At 33.3% G+C, this 16,277-nt stretch overlaps 1 protein-coding gene across 5 annotated transcripts in view; it reads right to left on the reverse strand.

Moving 5' to 3' along the window:
- Nucleotides 1-16,277, reverse strand: part of NBEA (neurobeachin) — a 669,183-nt gene that overhangs the window by 499,329 nt on the left and 153,577 nt on the right. For all 5 annotated transcript variants that reach the window (XM_069601566.1, XM_069601568.1, XM_069601567.1 and 2 more), the window contains exon 11: nucleotides 3,767-3,875. In XM_069601566.1, coding sequence (XP_069457667.1) covers nucleotides 3,767-3,875 — 109 coding nt within the window. The remainder of the gene's footprint in view (nucleotides 1-3,766; nucleotides 3,876-16,277) is intronic.

Consider the following 16,277-nt stretch of genomic DNA (forward strand, 5'->3'; position numbering starts at 1 on the left):
GAGCAGAGAAGGAAGAAAAAACAAACAAACAAACAAACAAACAAAATGCCAGACTGGTGCTATAAAAATTAAGCATGGAAATAATCACTGATGGTTAGCAAAGGAGTACTATTCTATTCAGAGTTATCAGGGAAGATTTCTCTGATAAAGTGTCATAAGCAAAATCCTAAATGAAGTGTAGAATCAAGCCATGTGGATATTTACTGAATTACCAAAGCAATGTGAAAAGAAAATGCAAAAGTCCTATGAAGAGCTTATGCTTACTATTTTAGTTTTTAAGAGAAAGATCTGCAAAGAGGCTTTTGTAGGTCAGTGTGGCTGCAACAGAGAAAGAAAGAATGAGTGGCAGGGATATGTCCGAGGTAAGAGACATGAATTTACTTTGAGAAGGATGGACTAGAATGACCTGGCACATTTTCAAAAGACTAATCTGACTGCAAGCAAAAAATGGACTGTGTGGTGAACGATGATGACAGTGTGAATAAAAATAGGCATAGAAACAAGCAGAGTAGTATTAATAAGTAGCAAGTAGTCACTGGTTCTGGATATGTTTTGATACTAAAACAACACAGTATGCTGACAGAAGGAATTTTCTGTATGAAAAACAGTAAAAAAGAATTACCATTTTTTATCTGAACTACTTGTTGAAGGGCAATACTGCTAACTGAGAAAGAGAAGAGTAAAGGACAAAAGATTTGAAAGGAAAATCAAAGGTAACAGTTTGGATAATTTAAATCTGTGAAGCTTATTAAGCATGTAAGTGGAATCTCGTACTCAAGGGAGAGGCTGGTAGTTGGGGATACACATTTGAGTATAAGTATCTGCAATATAAGGAAAGCTAAGGAACCCTGAGGTCAATTAGAGTAAAGTATAAACAGAAAAGTGACAAGATTTCTAGGATTAAGCACAAGGACACCACAGGCTTTAAAGCTTAGGAAGAAGAAGGACTAGGAGAGAATTCAAGGAGGCCAAGGAGGTAAGAAGAAAGCAAAGAAATAATGTTATTACGAAATGCAATTGAACAAAGCAGTTCAAGAAGGAAAGAATGTTAAACTAAAATATCATTAAGTCAAATAAGACAAAGACTTGACACTGATATAAGTCATTTTAAGAGAAGCATAAGGATTAGAATGGGAATGGATCTATGACTACATAGGATTCCAGGAATATAAAAATATTTAATTTTGAAAATCAACTAATGTAACTCAGTAAACTAATAAAAAAATGTAGAAAAATCATAATTATCTCAAATAATGCAGAGAAGGACTGATGCTAAAGCTGAAACTCCAATACTTTGGCCACCTCATGCGAAGAGTTGACTCATTGGAAAAGACCCTGATGCTGGGAGGGACTGGGGGCAGGAGGAGAAGGGGACGACAGAGGATGAGATGGCTGGATGGCATCACTGACTCGATGCACATGAGTTTGAGTGAACTCTGGGAGTTGGTGATGGACAGAGAGGCCTGGTGTGCTGTGATTCATGGGGTCGCAAAGAGTTGGACACGACTGAGTGACTGAACTGGACTAAACTGAATGCAGAGAAAGCATTTGATGATTAACAGTGTGAAAAGGCAAGTCACAGAGGAAGAGATATTATTGATGCATATCCAATAAGGACTCATATCCAAGATATATACAGAATTCCCATGAATCAATAAGAAAATGAGCAACAATTCAAATGACAAAGCAGAAATACTCTGAATAGGTATTTAGCAAAAGAGCATAACTTAAAGGACAACAAACGTGAAAATGCTCAATTTAATTTGTAATTAAGGAAATGCATATTAAGACATAAAGTGATCCACAGAATAGAAGACTATCTTTGCAAATCATATATCTAATAAAGGATTAGCATATCGAATAAAAAGTTCCTGTAATTCAGTAATAAAAAGAAATACCACAGTTTTTAAAAATGGTCTTTGTAATAAATATTTCTTAAAAAACACACAAATGCTCATCATTTAGACATCACAGAAATGCAAATACAAAAGTGATAAAATATTTAACATTCACTATGATGGCTAGAATACTAAAAAAAATCAGATAATAACAGAGGCTTCCAAGGCTGTGAAAAGACTAGAAACCTCATACACTGCTGAAGGACTGTAAAATGACGGAGCTACTATTATTAGTCTAATGTTCTTTTTATTTGATTTGAAGACTTTTCATATTTCTAATTTTAAGCTAAATTTTAAGTGTACAAGTGAATGCTCACTTTAAAATTATGCTAATAAACCCTCAGTAAATAGATTAAGTATATTTAAGAGGCAGTTCCTGATAGCAATTATGTCATATACAGCAGTGTCACAAAGGTATTTCATAATATCTAACTCATCAGTGGCACCCCACTCTAGAACTCTTGCCTGGAAAATCCCATGGACGGCAGAGCCTGGTAGGCTGCAGTCCATGGGGTCGCTGGGAGTTGGACATGACTCAGTGAATTCACTTTCACTTTTCACTTTCATGCACTGGAGAGGGAAATGGCAACCCACTCCAGTGTTCTTGCCTGGAGAATTCCAGGGACAGGGGAGCCTGGTGGGCTGCCGTCTATGGGGCCACAGAGAGTTGGACGCAACTAAAGCAACTTAGCAGCAGCAGCAACTCATGTAAAATATAATTTAACACAAGTCTTATAAACAGCTCTTAATACTTCAGACATAGGAAAAGAGTATTCTATGATTAAATATAACTAAACAGTCTTAATGAAAACTTTAATAAATTTACTGAAAAAATTATCTGACTAAAAAATGCTGCCTATGATCTCTTTTATAAGTTATTATTCCTCTACCCTTCAAGAAAGAAAAGTACTTGTTTCAAAGAAAAGATAGAAGAATTTTAAATGTAGATCATCAATCTGATGTTAAAAAAGTATTTCCGAAAGACCTCTAAATTTTATTTCTCAAGAGAAAAATAAGTTTATTTTTCTTAGTTCAGGTCTCACCTCTATTATTTTCTTGGATAGTTCCATTTACAAAGCATCTCAATGTCATATGAATGTTAATGATTAACTCATAAGAAGAGGTTTGGAAGCACTAATGATGGTGGTAGATATTTCTTAAGGAAAGAAAAAAACTTATTTATGAAATATCACTTTACTGTTTGAAGGAAATCACATGATACACTCAAACTCTTGTGAGACCATTATCAGAAACTCAGCACTCATTGCCATCATAGTACAGTTGTAACTAAAGCAAAGGTCATTAAAAAAGCAGGGCATAAATGACACACATAGGAAGAATTAAAGTGATCTAGTTTGCACTGTTTACACTATGTATTAAAAATGCTACTTTAAACATTCAAATATATTAAAATCAGGGACAAAGCAATAACTAATGTTTCTGTTGCTACCAAATATAGGTTTTTGTTTATTACCTTAAAACTGAGAAAGAAAGCAAAAAGAAAAAAAGTAAATCCACTTAAACTAAAATTGATAAAATGTGTAAGAAACTTGGTTTGAACATAAAAGACAGCAAAGAATCAATTAGAAAAATAATTAAGAGAAATATTTCTAAATTTGAAGAAAAGTAGATGAAACAACTTTTCTTTAGTTTCTATTTTTATTCAAAATTTCTTTATTATGTAGATTTCTAACACCCAATTTAGTGCCTATACATACATTCAAGTACATAACTTAAAAATATTTGTGAATTAACCAAATATGTGACCTCTGCAGTCAATGTAAAGAAAGGGGAGACTACAGAAAAAAAGTATAATTAGTGATTGTCAGTGGTCCATCTGTATAAAACCATCAATACATTTCACTTACCTTTTCAAGTAAGTAGCCAATGACTAAAAAGCCTTTTCCACCCAGCATCTGTTCTTGCATGGCTACTGAACTTTTAAGTAGTTCAACCAGGAATGCCAAAAGAGTAGCACTGCATGTAAAGTACAGAAAATTCCATTATGTCACTATCAAATATTGATCATCAACACCATTTTATTAATCTAAAGTGTAACAATCATATTCAATTTTAATCTATTTTGCTGTTATCTTAGGTAAGAATATTTCTCACAAGCATGAAAAAAATAAGGCTTTTTATCTTTAAAATTAAACATTATATAGAAACATAACTATGAAGTTATTTTATATTCCAAGGTAAAATATCTAAGTTTATCTTTATACATATATATTCCCTGAAGTAAATCTTACATAAGAAATATACTTCTCCATAATAAAGACTACCATAATATTCTTTTGAAGCCCATGCTCTCTTAGAAAATTTAAAATATTTTAACAATACTGTTTTGGTCACCTTTTTTTTTAAAAAATAAACTTTTCATTTAGACCTATTTTTCAAAAACAACATATATATATATATATATACACATATATATATATACATATATTAAAATATTCAGAGAAATATGCAACATGTTACTTATTTCCCATATATGCCCTCAGGAAAATTCATGACAGCAAAGAAAATAAGATGATTTATGTCATACTGAAATAAAAAGTGACAACTGATTACACAATGTATACACAAATACATAAAAGCACAAAAAGATATGTGCCAGACAAAGATAATGTACTTGGTATGTCTGTGAAATGAAGGAAGAAACAAAAGAAAAATAAATGACTGCATTACATTAAGCTTTGTTAATGTATTACTTCACAAAATTACACAAACAATTTTCAAATCAGCAGCAGTGATACATGGCAGCATTCCTAATCAAGACAATATATACTCTTCATAATATATCTTTGTTGTAGTTTGTAACAATAAATAACTCCAAGCCAAACTTTATCAATAATTAAAATAATATCCACTTACATTGGTTTATAATATACCCCAAATTGTATATTTCCATATATATACATTTCTAAATATATTTTAGATTCACAATTACTCATTTCTACATGAAATGAAGAAAATTTGGTAATGAGGAAAATTTGAAGGCTCAAAAGGAACTAAAGTTATTCTATTTTCTGAAGTTACTCTAGTTCTTCAGGTTTCTATAGGATTAACACTACATTTCTCTGATAATGCGGCTATTTTTGTTCAAATCAGAAATAGTCTAATAAAAAGAGTCAATGGAAAATTAGCATCATTATTATCACTATAAAATTGACAGTTTAATGGAAAGCCTGATATAAGCTAGATAGTATATATTAAATATTTTAAATAAAATACTTTGTTACAAGAAATTAAAATTCAATTACATTACTGGCCCTCTGCCTTTAAACCACATAAAAGAAAATAGTAAACTAGTATTGCAAATCACTGATACTCTTGTACTTTGTCCTAAAGTCAAAGATAGATATTCATAAGAACACAAATAGCAAGGAATCCCCTGGGATTTTATTTATTTATTTTTTAAATGTTTCTGTGCAATCTAGTCCATTTTACATGAATTTTATCAATAGTCAAAGCCACTTCACAAATAATTGCTTAAGCATTAGCACACATAATAGGTCTGCCTAAGTGTCTGGAAAAACAAACAAACAAACTAAAGAAAACTATTGCATAGAGATTTAGTGGGAAAGACCGACTAAGATTCCTAAACATCAGCACTGCCGAAAAGAAAGACTAGAAATGCCTCACCATGGTTCCTATGGTCCATGAAATAAAATGTAAAGTAAGTATTTCTTACAATAAATCACCCTCCTATACGGAACTACACAAAATGACAAAGATGCCGTAGACGTTTATTCTTTTATGTCAAAAGGAACACTCTTTCTCAAACAACTAATGAATTAATTAAGACTTCTAAACAAGGTGAAGTTCCCTTATAAAATCAGAAATATTAATTTTATTATTCCAAAATATTAACAAAGACTAGCCATATAATGTTAATTTTACTTCGATTTTAACTATGACAACAATTGAAAAGTAAAATGCATTCACTAACAAAAGTATTTTTAATTTATACCTAAAACCCAATGTAATAGCAATACTACATCTTTTCAAAAGTATCTTTAAATTAGGTATATTTGACATGGTGGACTTAATAGTAAATAGATGGCCATCTTCGAAGAGGTACATTTTCAAACATAATTTAACAAACTTACCAGTAACTAAAATGCATCGGATTGCTTCAGGGCTCACAATAAACTTGCAAAATTCTGTGTACTGCCATACAAAATTTCTCTCCATTCTTGCCTATTTCCAACTCCCCTAGATACAAAGGCAAATATAAAGGATACTTCAGCCCATTCCTATATCTCCTACATACCACTTCCTGTCTAGACACATCAGTTCATCTGCAGAGGATCTAAATACTTAGGATAAACCAAATCTGTGTCAGCCAAAACTAGTATACACAACACAGAACATTCTTTTGAAAAGTATAGCAATACCCAGGAACAGATTTCACAGGAATATTTTATTTGATAGAGAAAAAGTAAACTGATTTTTACCTCAGAAAGTCAAATTGCTAAACTTTTCAACAGACAGTACTATAACATGTTCTGTAAGTAGTGATTCTACTTCAGGAATGGTTAAGGGTTTTTAATACTATCTTCTTTTAAGGAAAATGACACTAATAACCTACAGGATTATTTCTTCAAAATAATTATCATCTTTGGATTCTTAAAGAATTTTAATTAAATTAAGAAATATTTATTTCAAATATACTAATAAAGGGCTAGACCTTAAGCAAAAATCAAGGAGGTAATATAATAATACCTTTATGACTTAGCATATTAATAATCTCTTTACTGGTTCACATTATTAAGAATAACCACAATAGTCTTGGCCCATAAATAACTGATAATAACTATGTATAAACATGACTTATTTTTGTTACTAATGAAAAAATATGTACTACCTTTAGGAGTCATTAAAATTTATGTCAATATAGATCTTGACTTTATTTTAATATAACTTAATCCATTTCAATTTCTTCATTATTTTTTAAAAAATAACTAATGTAGATAATCCATGTAATGTGATCTCAAGTCTTACTATCTTGAAGGAATTTTACTACTTAAATATACAATATATCATAAAGATAGACCTAAAATATCTGAAATGAATAAGACTGAATATATAACCTAAGTTCAATTCAAAGACAGTTCTTCGGGTACAGGAAACTGGCTTCTCAATTTACTTTGTACTGAAACAATCAAATTACCTCAGCCAGATGGGCTTTTTAAATGCTTTAAGAAGAATGGAATTAATAATGTAAAAATCTGAAGGTTCCCTCTGAAACTCAACACCCTCTACACTTACATAAGGGTGTTTTTAATCTCTTAAGAAACCTAACAGGCAAAATAACTGTCAGAATAAATTCAGAAATACATTAAATTCTAACAAGATTTAAGGTACCCGTAGCAGAGGAAAATCTTTTGACTTTTTCATATGTTTTCATCTTTTGGGTAGCCCAATCTACTACTGAGAAACACTGAAATCTTGCAAAAGATGAATGAATATATAAATTATCTAAAACATAGTTTCTATGCCATTTCTTTCACTACAAAACTCTTCTAAGATGAAAGCGATCCTAGTAGGAATAAAACCGTAAAAGAATTCACCTCAAGTCCATACCCAAAATAATTTCATACTCAACATAATTAATTTCCAGTAATACATACAAAAATCATCCCACAAGTTAGAGGAGTTAAATCCATTCACAGTGCAAAATTAGAAAGGTCTAAACCAAAAGTTTCTAACTCCAGGTATTTTTAGCAGTCATTTTTGGACCAAATGTTCCTGAAGATGCTTTCTCAAAAGCCCACCTCCTAACTGGCTACTTAGGCAATCAACCTTGATACACAAATTGTCACATTCATCAATTCAGACATCAAATGGAGATACATGCCGAAATAAGTAAAATACATTTATCTTCAGAGTCAAATAAGGAAAACAGTGAAATGTGGCACAGCAAAATGTGAGGACAGATGAAATACACTGGGGAGCACATGAAATCCTTAGGCCCTAAGCCATGGAATCTCTCCTCAGTAATTTCTACCTTTTCTTTCAGCTTCAGGACTGAACTGCTATCACTGTCTTGGCTGTCAAGGAACATTATTTAAAGGCCCTACTAAATATTAGTCAGGCTATTACCCGTTTTTATCTTTCTTGCTCTGGTAACAGATTTTAATTTTATGTTTCATCAGCCTATTTTGTTTCTGACAAGATATATTAGAGAAAAAAAATTGACATTTGTAAAATTGTAACTGAAATCTTTCAAAGTTTGTCTTATGAAGAAAATGAAATTTTAAAATTTGTACATGTAAAGGAATAAATTCCAAACCTCTTATGGCATCATTATGTGTAAGTTTATAGCATTTACCAGAATTTACATAGTATGACAACCAAATAGCCTTTTGATCATCTCTGTTCACAGTTCTCTATAAATAAGCAATAGGTATTTATTAAAAGGTTCCAATGTAAAAAAAGATAATGCTGAAAGCCTATTTGTAATTTAATTTCAGCCAAAGGATGTTCACAATGCTCTAAATTTCCTAGAATCTTTACAAAAGCTTTCTGGACATGTTACAAGTGGCACCACCACAGTATGTGTAATACATGTGAAATTTAGAAATTTAATGATGTAACTCCCTCATACCTAACAACTTCAAAGCTTCAAAGGAAAAACAGAGATAAATTATAATGACAAACAGGTGATCTTAACTATATATTCATATGCTAACGCCTTTCAAGAGTAAAACATGCAAAGCAGGGAGGCCAAATAGCCTGGTTCTTCTCCTGATGCTGGCTCTACTTTCAGCCAAGCCCCAGCCTGTTTTACAGAGGTAGGATTAAAAACATACCTTGTAAGTGCTGAAACTGCCATAAAATAAAATAAATATTAAAACAGCTAGCTACACAGAAAGGTGAAATAATTATTTCATAGTTAGGCTTCACATACGTTCAGGAATTTTCTATCCTTTTCATAATTTATTTCATTCTTAAATGATCTTAGTAAAATCAACTCCTTTACATCTTTTCTGTTTGTGTGTATATATAGCATATTACTGTAACTCCACCACAATCAAGATAAAAACAAGTTTGATCACATACACAAAACTCATTTATCCTTAGACCTTTATAGTCACATTCTCCCAACAGCCAAAACAACCTTGGATAGCTACTTGTCCCTGATAGTGGTATAGTTCTGACTTTTCAAGAAATGTTATATATATAGAATCATACAGTATATAATCTTAATATGTACTTCTTGACCAAAATATATTGTCTGAGAATCATCCAAATAGTTGCATATATCAGAAGTCTCTCTTTAAAAAAAAAAACAAAACTTTTAATTGATGAAGAGTATTCCCTTGAATGAACAGACTACCTAAAGGGCACATCTGAATTGTACCTGTGCATGCTAAGTCGCTTAATCTGTGTCTGACTCTTTCCGATCATACGGACCATACTTCTCTGTCCATGAGATTCTCCAGGCAAGAATAATGGAGTGGCTTGCCAGGCCCTCCTCCAGGGGAACTTCCTGACACAACCCAGGGATCAAACCCATGTCTTTTATGTCCCCTGAATTTGCAGGTGGGTTCTTTACCACTAGTGCCACAGGGGAAGCCAGAATTGTACCAAGATTATGGCAATTATGAACAGTTGGACTACTATAAACATTCATATAAAGGTTTTTGTGTGAACACTTTTTACTCATTTTCTCACAAATACAAATCCAGGAGTGAAAGTTTTTATATAAGTACATGTTTAACTTTATAACAAACTGCCAGTTGTCAGAATGGCTGTACCATTTGCCAATCCCACCAGTAATATGTTCCAGTTGCTCTTCATCCTTGCTAGCACTTGGCATAATGCATGTTTCATTTTTTTTAGCCCTTCTAAAAATGTTCATTTTAAATATATCTGATAAGAATGTTAAGCATTTTTTCATGTGCTATTTTGACATCCTTATATTTTCTTTGGTGAAATATCTACTCAAATCTTTCGCCCATTTTTCAAAACTGGATTTTATGCTTTCTTACTAACAGTGTTCAAGAGTTATAAAGGTAGTCTTAATATACATCCTTCGTCAAATAAGTGATTTTCTATCATCTTCCTCCAATCTGTAAAATGTCTTCTGATTGTTTCTTTTGTAGAATATTTTAACTTTAATGAAGCCAGTGTCAAATCTGCCAATCTTTCTCTTGTATATATCGCACTTTTGGGTCATGTCTAAAATGACTTTGCCTAGCCTAGATCACAGAGGCTTTCTCCTATGTTTTCTCAAAAAGTCCTACAGTTTTATATTTTACATTTACAGTTGATATTTGAGTTAGTTTTTATTAAGGTGTGAGGTTGTAGTCAAGATTCATTTTTAGCATACAACCATCCTTTCTCCTATACATAGATTTTGCACCTTTGATAAAAACCAAACAAACAAAGTTAAGAGTATCTATTTTAGTCTTAGACAGAAAAGACTTCAGGGGAAGGAAAGTATCAAAGATTACGAACAGCATTACCCAGTGATAACAGAGTCAATTTTCTAAGAAGACAACACCTAAAGTGCAAATACCTAACAACAGAGTCTAAAACTACGTGAAACAAAAACTGATATAATAAGGAGAAATAGATGAAATCATTATCATAGTTGGAGATTTCAAAACCCCTATCTCAGAAATGGACAACTAGTTATCAGAAAACCAGTTATGACTTAGTTGAACACAACAATAACCAAACAGCTGGAGATAACTGACAACTATATACTACTTCATTCAACCACAGCAGAATAAACATTTCTCTCAAGCTCACATAGAACACTCACTAAGATAAACTGCATTCTGGGAAACAAAACACATCTAATAAATTAAAAATAATGGAAATTACACAGTCTACTCTCAGATCACAATGAAATTAACTAGAACCAGAAAGACTTTAAACAGAAAGACAAATGGAAAATCCCATAATGTGTACATTAAACAATACACTTCTAAATAAAACATGAGTCAAAGAAGAAACCTTGAGAGAGATTAAAAACTATTTTGAATGAAGAAATGAAAATGAAAATACAACTTATCAAAATTTGTGGAATAAAATGAAAGCAATGATTCCTGGGAAATTTATAGCATTGAATGCTGTGATACTGTGATTTTAATAAGAAATATCTATTTGTTCTTGGCCCATATTTCTGGCACAGAGCTCTGACACAAAGCTCCCTTTAAATTTCTTAAGGGAGGGGAGCAATAAAGGTGTCTTGTCATGTTAGTGAAGTGACCTTTAGAATTTATTTAAGGATGAAAGCTAGTTGCCAACATGCTGCTGCTGCTGCTGTGCTGCTTCAGTCATGTCCAACTCTGTGTGACCCCATAGGCAGCCTCCCACCAAGCTCCCCTGTCCCTGGGATTCTCCAGGCAAGAACACTGGAGTGGGTTGCCATTTCCTTCTCCAGTGCATGAAACTGAAAAGTGAAAGTGAAGTTGCTCAGTCGTGTTCGACTCTTAGCAATCTCATGGACTGCAGCCTACCAGGCTCCTCCATCCAAGGGATTTTCCAGGCAAGAGTACTGGAGTGGGGTGCCATTGCCTTCTCCGAGTTGACAACATAGCCAACCATATAATCAGAGGATTGGAACTTCCTCTGGGAAGTTCCAGGAACAGTCCAGTCCCTCCCACCTCCCACCTATTTACCTCTAGGGATGGGAGAAGAGCTGGAGAGTGAGTTCAATCACCAACAGTCAATGATTTAATCAGTGATGTCTATACAATGAAGCCACCATTAAAAAAAAAAAAAAGAATAAGGCTGGGAGAGATTCTAGGTATGTGAATAAAAGAAGGTGCTAAAAGGTCTGGCACATCTGGAGAGGGAATGACTGCTCTGTGTCCTTTCCGCATAGCTTGCCCTGTGCATCTCTTCCATTTGGATGTCCATCTGTATCCTTTATCATCCTTTTATAATATACTGCTAAGTCGCTTCAGTCGTGTCCGACTCTGTGTGACCCCATAGACAGCAGCCCACCAGGCTCCCCCATCCCTGGGATTCTCCAGGCAAGAACACTGGAGTGGGTTGCCATTTCCTTCTCTAATGCATGAAAGTGAAAGTGAAAGGGAAGTCGCTCAGTCATGTCCAACTCTTCGTGACCCCATGGACTGCAGCCTACCAGGCTCCTCTGTCATTTTCCAGGCAAGAGTGCTGGAGTGGGGTGCCATCACCTTAGTCCAGTAAATAAAATGCTTCCCTAAGCTCTATGAACCAATCGAGCAAAGTAACAGAATCCAAGGATGGGATGGCTGAACTTCCAGTTTATAGCCAGTCAGTCAGAAGTACCAGTAACGACTTGGACCTGCAATTAGCATCTGAAGTTCAAGGAGGAGGCTATCAGAACCTACTATCTATAGTCAGGTGGTGAGAAGCACAGGTGATAATCTGGACTTGCAACTGGCAACTACAGTGAAGATAGCAAGTCCTATGAGACTGAGCCCTTAACCTGTGGGATCTGATGCTATGCCAGACTTCAGTGTCAGAACTGAGTTAAATTATACAATACTCAGCTGGTGTCACAGGGAATTTCTTGGTGGTATGGAAGGAAAACCACACTTTTGCCTGTTGAAACAGAGGTGTTCAGATCTCTGTAATGAGGTAATTTTTTTTAACATATTAAAAAAAAAACCCTAAAATCAATAATATAAATTTCTAATTTAATAAGCTACAAAAAAAAGTGAGTAAATTCAATCCAAAGCAGTAAAAATAAATAATAAGAATCAGAGTATAAATCAAATAAATTGAAAATAGGAAATCAATTAAAGCAAAAGCTGATTCTTTAAAAAAGATCAATAAAATTGATAAGCCTCTGGCCAAACAGGAAAAAAAAAAAAAAAAAGAACAAGACAGGAATATTAGTATTAGAAATAAAAGAAGAAACATAGCCACACACCTCAGGAAAATAAAATAATAACAAAAGAAAGTGTGAGCAATTCTATGCTGACAGATTTGAAAACCTAAATGAAATTCAGAACCATTCTGCCAAAAGTCACACAAGAAGAAATATACATTTTAAAACTGAATCAACAATTAATAAGCAGAAATCACCAATCCCAGATGGGTTCATTGGTGAATTCTACCTAACACTTAAGGAAGAAACTGTACCAGTTCTCTACAGATTTTTCAGAGCATGGAAGCAGAGGAACTATTTTCCTAACTCATTATATGAAAAACTAGAATGAGTTAGGAAAAACTATCACTCAAATCAAAACTAGACAGTCACAGTAAGTACATTACAGACCAATATCTATTAAGAACAGAAAATTCTCAACAAAACCTGACCAAATTGAATTTAAGCAAGATAAAAGAATTATATACCATAATCAAATGAGATTTATTCAAAGTATGCACGACTGGCTCAAGATTAAAAAATCATTTTATGTTATCCAACACCCATTACAAAGCGTCTCTGGTGGCTCAGTGGTAAAGAATATGCTCGCCAATGCAGTAAACTCAACTTAGATACCTGGGTTGGGAAGATCCTCTGGAGAAGAAAATGCAACTTATTCCAGTGTCTTTGCAAGGGAAATCCCATGACAGAGGAGCCTGGTGTGCTACAGTCCACAGGGTCACAAAAAAGTCAGACACGACTTAGTGATTAAACAACACCAACAACAATTACCCATCACAGCAATATGCTAAAAAAAATTCTCAAGTTCATATCTATAGATGTAGGGAAAGCACTGGACCCAATCCAACAGCCAACATGATAAAAACTCTCAGGGAACTAGGAATAAAGGGAAAGGCTCTCAACTTGATAAAGACTATAAAAAACCTACAGGTAATGTCATATTTAATGATGAAAAATTCAACTTTCCCACTTTTTCAAGATCAAAAAGAAAGTAAGGATGTCCACTCTCACCATTTCTTATCAACACTACACTGGAAGTCTCTGCTAATGTGATAAGACAAGAAAAGGAAATAAAACATACAAATTGGGAAAGAAAACACAAAACTGTTTTTGTTTACAAACAGCATGATTACCTATTTTAAAAGTTTGAAATAACTGATTAAAAAAAAACACTACAGGAACTAATAATCTATTAGTTCATTCATTGCTAGTGGGAATGAAAATGGTATAGACATTTTGGAAGAGTTTGGAGGTTTTTTTATGGGAGTAAACATAATCTAGCAATCATGATTCTTTGTATCTACCCAAAGGTCTTGAGAGTCCCTTGGACTGCAAGGAGATCCAACCAGTCCATTGTAAAGGAGATCAGTCCTGGGTGTTCTTTGGAAGGACTGATGCTAAAGCTTAAACTCCAATACCTTGACCGCCTCCTCCAAAGAGCTGACTCATTGGAAAAGACTGATGCTGGGAGGGAGTGAGGGCAGGAGAAGAAGGGGACAACAGAGGATGAGATGGCTGGATGGCATCACCGACTCAATGGACATGAGTTTGGGTGAACGCCAGGAGTTGGTGATGGACAGGGAGGCCTGGCATGCTACAGTTCATGGGGTCGCAAAGAGTCTGACACGACGAAGCGACTGAACTGAACTGAACTGAAAAGGTGTTGAAAACATATATATACACAAAAACATGCACACGGATATTTATAGAAGCTTTATTTTTAATTGCAAAGACTCAGAAGCAACAAAGATGGCCTTCAACAGATGAATGGAAAAATAAACTGTGATACATTTAGGCAAAGGATATATATTCAGTGCTAAAAAGAAATGAGCTATCAAACCATGAGAAGACATGGAGGAACTTTAACTGCATATTACTAAGTGAAACAGGATAATCTGAAACAGTTGTTGCACACTGTATGATTTCAATTATATGACATTCTGGAAAAGGCAAAATTATGAAGACCATAAAAAGATCAGTAGTTGCCTGGGGACAGTCAAAAGGGTAAAACAAAAAATACATTTAGGGAAGTAAACATACTTGTTATGATATTATAATGATGGCCATATGGCATTATACTTTTTTCAAACCTGTAACATGTATGACACCAAGACGAGGTCTTAAATATGGAGTTTAAGTGATTATGATCTATCAAAATATATTCATCCTTTTAAAAAAAGATGTTAAGATTTTGGTGACTGACACCAATAATAGGGGAGGGTATGTATTTGTGAAGAAAAGGAGTATATAAAAAATCATTTCTGCTACTTCCTTTTAATTTTATTATAAATTAAATTTCTCTAAAAAATAACAAAAATAAAAATCAACTTAAAAAAAATGTCAAAAGTAACAGAAAATGAAGAACAGGTTATGAGCTTTTATTTGGAGGAGGCTCAGTTTCAGATAATTTCCTCATGGTTTGGGGTATAAGAGCCTAAATATAAGGATGCTAGAGAAAAACCCTGGGTGTTTTCCATCCAGGTAATAAGATTATGAATCCAGAAACAAAATAAAATAAAAGTCAATAAAATTATAATACTAATTAGAATGATACCTTATTAATTATTTTATTAAAGATTCCACTTATTGCACCTAAGGTCATCATATCCGCAGGAGGGAACAGGAAGACAGCAGAAACACTTGGGAGTTTTACACACAGTTTCCACCAAAAATATTCTGTGCTTCTGAGTATGAGCTGGTATGGCATATGGTAATTTTTCTCAGAAAAGCTAGTAATACTTATGTTAGTTTTAGACTGTATGAATATCATAATATCAAAATGAATGAAACAATTTACCTTATTTCAGAAGGAACGTAAAGACATAGAAAAACTAAAAGAAATAAATGCTATTCTATGCATAAAATAACATCTTCAATTACAAAATAGTATTAAAATACTGAAGGATAGAGAATGTGGATATGCAAACTAGGGGAAAATTGAGGCAACAAATGCATAAAGATGTGACTGGTTGCCAAAACTCCAAATTAATAATTTGTATTTCACTCCTTTGCCAAAACAATGCCTTTCTTTGTTTGCTTTTGGTCAAATATAAAGCAGAAGCCTTTCTTTATGGCAGGAAAAATTCACAAAGCAAAATTATTTGTTGTAAATTAAAACAGCACAAAGTAACATAGCACTAAAAACAAGTTTCAGTAAATGTAAAGGAAACTTTTATGAAGGAATTATTGTAGAAAAGTGACCATTTATGGAAAACACTTTAAAATGAACTGTAGGAAACTAGTTTATTTGAAAAGTCAATGTAATCAGACATCATAAGTCTGAAAGAAACAAAATGTCCTTTCTTGTTGATAGCTGATAAACCCAAACTGTTAGATGTACTACAAACTGTATTACCAAATATCTTCTGTAAAGGATCCACTGAGTAAAAAATACTTTGCTGACAAAGAAGAAAAGGCTATTTGAAGATTACACTATATTTTCCCTATGTTTCAGGCAGAATAATGCATTTTAATTTTTATTTACAGATTAATTTCTACAATAAATTAAATGTAAATTCCATTTTACTCTACTT

This window comes from Ovis canadensis, chromosome 10 (genome assembly GCF_042477335.2).
Source record: "Ovis canadensis isolate MfBH-ARS-UI-01 breed Bighorn chromosome 10, ARS-UI_OviCan_v2, whole genome shotgun sequence".
Classification (NCBI taxonomy): Eukaryota; Metazoa; Chordata; class Mammalia; order Artiodactyla; family Bovidae; genus Ovis; species Ovis canadensis.